The sequence below is a fragment of the Clavelina lepadiformis genome, chromosome 4 (genome assembly GCF_947623445.1).
Source record: "Clavelina lepadiformis chromosome 4, kaClaLepa1.1, whole genome shotgun sequence".
NCBI classification, from domain to species: Eukaryota; Metazoa; Chordata; class Ascidiacea; order Aplousobranchia; family Clavelinidae; genus Clavelina; species Clavelina lepadiformis.
The window spans coordinates 1,579,839-1,584,809 of NC_135243.1; the positions used below are offsets into that span (position 1 = coordinate 1,579,839).

The following is a 4,971-nucleotide window of genomic DNA, read 5'->3' on the forward strand; positions in this document are numbered from 1 at the left end:
GCAAGGTGTGACGTCATCGAAGCTTTTCATTGGTGGTTTTGTAATACAGTGACGTAACAACTTACATGAAAGGCATTTAGTTAGTACATGGTATTAAGCAGGGATGATGCCACAAAGTAATACACTGTGCTCCTACCATTCGTTTTCCGCTGGATGGAGCGTCGGAGCAACAGTTTCATGCAAAATGATCGAGTGTAATTGGTGGGAAGGTAATTGTGCTGGTCTTTCAGTTCCGGATTCGTCACAATGCCTGTCTAGCTTGACGGTTACGTGGAAATGAGTGGTCGGTGATATGGATCGAGTCGAGTGACGTCTCACTAAATATAGTCATAATCATGCTTTAATATGTGATGGTTACGTCATAAGCCAAACAGGCCGATCAAATCGAGTAATGACTAATGAGTCTAATGACATGACTACTTCGATCTGTGGCTGGATGGGGAGAGCCTTCATTTATTAAAAAATATTTAATAAATTGCAGATTAAACATCAGCCAATACCACGGAGGTCTTTCTCCAAGCAGGGCACTCTTGTATTGTGACGCCATTTCCGCCAATTCCTTCCAACCGCGTTCAGAATTTCCGAGTTGCTCAAGCAATAAATCAAACAGACCAAGAAACCCTGCCGTGTCATGGAAAACAATAAGTTCTTTGAAACTCGTCAGAAATGTATTAATCAAAACATTTATGGCTCCGTCAGTGAAACGTCAGAGTGCTATGACGTCAATACACAAATGGTAAGTTAGAGAAGCGCAATTATGTGCAGTTAGCGATTGTAAAACATGTAGTTAAAGCTGCCAGGTGGAAATTGGACATGAAAGACAATTCTGACCGCACAATCGAAGAAATCAACAAATTCACCTGAAATGACTGAAAGATGGCGTTGACGTAAAAGAAAGCGATTTCACCAGCGCCATCTCCCGGACTGAGAAAAAACAAGATGTAAGTAATTCCAAGAAGGTTGAAGAGAAAGAAAGCCGCCTTCACTGCTTTTGAATACGTCACTGCACTTTCCAGCGAGTTCTGCTTGATGAGCTTGGTGACCAAAATACGAACGACATTCACCATTATCAACGCGTTGATCTGTTTAGAAGGAAATAAATGTTTTAATTCCAAAGCGTCATAAATTACTTGGTTGATGGTGGATGAACCGTGTTGACCCAGTAGATAGTAAAATAAAAACAAGATATAAGTTGGTCGCACTCTGAAAGTTAACTTTATTTTAGATTCTTCTACACGAGCTTTCGCAAGCATAAGTTTCTTCATCAGGTTTACTAAGAGATGGCAAAAAATATTTCAAATAAGTTACTCCGAGCGACTGGTAGTTCTGATCTTGACTGCTATTGCCAATACCTTATTCTGATCATTGTTATAATGTGACGTCATAAAAAACATACCGCAAACAAGACAAAGATGGGAATCTGGTAGAAATATTCGACCCAGGTATCCGTCGGGTTCTGCATCCAGCATTCTTTGTCCTCATAAATCGCTTTGAGCACTGCCCATAAGACCGTGATTGGGATCGGTGTGCCTGCGTCATAGACATCTTGTGTTATTAGTAATTAACATGTTTTCGATGAAAATTTGTGCTGAACATATCTGATACAAACAGCTTAATGAAACAGGTATAAGCTTTGGTTTATGCAACATCTCAGAAACACGTAAAAAAACACAAAAGACTTCTTTATACTCCTACAGCGCTATTAACAAAACGTTCTTAGCGCAATAAAAAGAGTTGGGACAAGTTTTAGGATGTTAATATTCGGACCACTTTTAAGTTGCGTGACATATAGGCCTATGACAGGGGTCGGCAACCTGCGGCTCCGGAGCCGCATGCGGCTCTTTCATCCTTCTGATGCGGCTCTTATTAATTTATTGCTACAGTAGAAACAAACTGAAGAACACTCGCGTCTTTATCTCACTGAGCACATTATAGTAAATGAAAGCATAATCATTCTGGTTGTGACGTCATAATTAGTCGATAAACATAAAGGTTGTTTTTAGCAGTCTACTAGCAGCAGTTAGACTAGTTAGAGAGTGCGCAGGCTGTAACAGCCAACCAACTATGAGTAAATCTAAGAAAAGAAAAGTGTCTGAAGAAACCAGAACGTTCAACGATTCGTGGACAAATTCATTTGCTTTCGTACTGAATTAACTGCTTTTATAAATGCGACACATGACAGTTTTGTTACAGAGTGTCGTTTTCGTTTTATTGTGAAAATAGTTTTGCGGCTCCCATTGATTTTTATTTTGTGGAATATCGGTTAAAATGGCTCTTTAAGTGCAAAAGGTTGCCGACCCCTGGCCTATGACATTAAATAACCTGACTAAGTCAATGGTTGAACAGGATTTTGTAGAAGCCAAAGACAATGGCGGTAACAATGGACTATCTGACATCACAATAGTCACTATGCGTGTAGGTAGCTTTGACACTACCACGTGACCATGATACCCTATCACCAAACTTGGCAAAAATAAATAAATGTGTGATGAAGAATAATTCTTTCTTCAAAACTGACTGTAGGTCGAAGCCCACTGACTCGTAAAATGGGTATCGAAATATTGATCAAAGCAGCTGTAATTAATCCTGACTTACCCCAACCTAGCGCCATGTATAGCTTTATGCTGAACCTGTCGTACGTGTAAGCCATGACCACCATCATGTGAAGGTAGACGCCCTCCACGAACATCCAGCAGTAGGTGGCCACTTGAGAGTAGATGGAGATGGCGGCCAGGACGCGACATAGAACCTGGAACCAAACCTGGGCGATTGTGTGAAGAAGAAGTGGCGTAAACAATTGTGCAGACTTGCACATATTATATAAGATATTTTGTTTACCAAAAAATGTCGATACAACAAACCGTAAATTTGTAATTAAACTTAAACTTAAACATTTTAATTAGCTTCGTTGTAAGAGTAGTGGTAAGCATAAGATATCATTTACGTCATACTAATTACATCAAAATACTTCATTGTTTTTTCTTGTTTGGTAGCTGGTGAAGAAACTATGAATTAACCAGATGACGTTTTGTAGAATGAGTGACGTAGCAAGATTCCAATGAATGATATTTCTCCAACACCGGATGCTTCTACAACGTGATGACGTAAACAAAATGACGTATGTATGCCGTAATAAAGCCGAAATAACCTATTTTTGCCAAGAGAACAACAGAATTGGACTTCACTTAATGCTTTGTATAAAATGTCAGCATAGAGTTTATGCGATAGAGTCCTCCCTATGCAACAGATATTTTTCTCACATTAGTCTTTTAACTTTCAACATACAAACTATAAGCACTTTCTTATAACCAGTTTATTATAATTGAATCGTTGCAGAACTTCCATCGCGTAAAGCCGCGAATTTTCGTCATCACCCCGCTGTGAATTTTCCCAAACTACGTTTAGGTCATAATTGAATTTACTTTGAGGTCAAAGTATAATTATGACCCAAGGTCTTAAATGGCTAAGACTGAGATCAAAGAATACGGGGTCAATGACCTCTAAATCGAGTTATCGCGATGTTTTAAAATTGATGTCATCCGCCATAGATGTACCTGAGTCTCCAGAAGAGTAAAAAAGCGATGATCAATGTGAAGAGGGAAAGTCCCCTGCCTACGTAAGTTATCATGACGACAATCTTGAGATGGGTATTGACGTAATCTTCGGCAGGGTTACTCTGAAATTTAAAAATCGTGTAAATCAATTTTTAGATTTAAAAATTTCTATCCCAAGCGATGTTAGTATTGAATGATATAATTCGAAACAAGCAATCTTGATCATATAAGTTGATAAAGTTTGTTGACTCCAGGTTGAATTTATTTAAAGTTAATTGAATGTAAGTTCTATTTGTTGTTATTCTGGAATTATTAAATCTATCCGTGCAGGTTATAAAATTTTTATGTGAATGCATTCATGCAGAACTGACCAAGGCCGGTATGGGACAACAAGCAGTAAAATTAATGCGAGACCATCTTCCGTCTGATTCACACTTGCGAGTCGCGTTAACTGGATTTCAAAGAAAGTAACTCATAAGAATGTTCCATTTATTTTCATCGATAACCTTGTAGGCTACCAAATGTCATATAAAGTTCTAAGTTTATCTATTTGTAAACAGTGATATAGGCAGCTCCATTGCAATGAGAATATAAAAAGTATACTGTAAATAACTTAATGTCGTACAGGTTAAAACCCTCATACATGAATTGTTGTAATGAACTCCATCGAGCCTATTAAAACATCTCGTGTAGGCAATGCCGCCACCAGGCGTCTGGGGAAAGCAGACATCCGGGGGATTCATGTTGGTCACGTGAGTGTTGACGTAAGGGCAGTGACCTTTAACAAGGAAAGAAAGGTGAGATTTTTGTGGAAATATCGAGTATTTCTAGTTTTGTGAAAATCTCAGATTGTTTGTGTGTTTGTTAGTTGAGGTTGAGACAAGAGATTGTTTCGTCATAATATTACCGGGTACTTTGGTGTAATTTTGACAGAATTTGGCAATGATGACGCAACTCGTCTGTTTCTCTCCCAGAAACTCAATTTCTTTATCGTGGGACTCTTTGCTGGGTCGAATAGGAAATACAAAATACAGTAGTAGCATGTTCGGCTAAAATAAGACGTCACAGAAAACTATTGTGACATCATTTTCGATATAAAGCGATTACCTATAATTGGCACACATTTTGTCCAAATTTGTTGAAGTGATTCCACTGACCATCAACTAAGAAAAGAATAAAAGTGACGAAAAATACAAAAATTAAAAGTCAGTCAATCAACTCTGTACAACTCACGAGAAGTGTTGTTGATATTTGAAAGTGACGTAAGAAAAGAAGACTCGCTTTCTCACAGCAGTGATACATAGTTCACGTTACTTCCGATCCTTGTTACGTCATCGCGGCTTAAATCGTATTTCAGTTCGAATGAACGACAGGTTTTTCTGGTTTAGTTTTTTATATGACTCGGTTTCAATCAGTT

The 4,971-nt window shown here is 38.3% G+C and overlaps 1 protein-coding gene across 1 annotated transcript; it reads right to left on the bottom strand.

The window, feature by feature from the left end:
* Positions 1-489: 489 nt before the first annotated feature.
* LOC143451765 (corticotropin-releasing factor receptor 2-like) lies at positions 490-2,815 on the bottom strand. Its single transcript, XM_076952492.1, has 4 exons — positions 2,596-2,815; positions 1,397-1,530; positions 861-1,082; positions 490-621 (listed from the first exon to the last, which is right to left on the bottom strand). The coding sequence occupies exons 1-4, from the start codon at positions 2,813-2,815 to the stop codon at positions 490-492; spliced, it is 708 nt and encodes a 235-aa protein (XP_076808607.1).
* Positions 2,816-4,971: the final 2,156 nt, after the last annotated feature.

Excerpts from the sequence above, each read along its gene's own strand:
- LOC143451765 (XM_076952492.1), bottom strand. The coding sequence starts at position 2,815 with ATGTGCAAGTCTGCACAATTGTTTACGCCACTTCTTCTTCACACAATC. Across the intron at positions 1,531-2,595 it reads ATACATGGCGCTAGGTTGGG|GCACACCGATCCCAATCACG; the intron begins GTAAGTCAGGAT and ends TCTATGACGCAG. Across the intron at positions 1,083-1,396 it reads CCATCTTTGTCTTGTTTGCG|ATCAACGCGTTGATAATGGT; the intron begins GTATGTTTTTTA and ends CCTTCTAAACAG.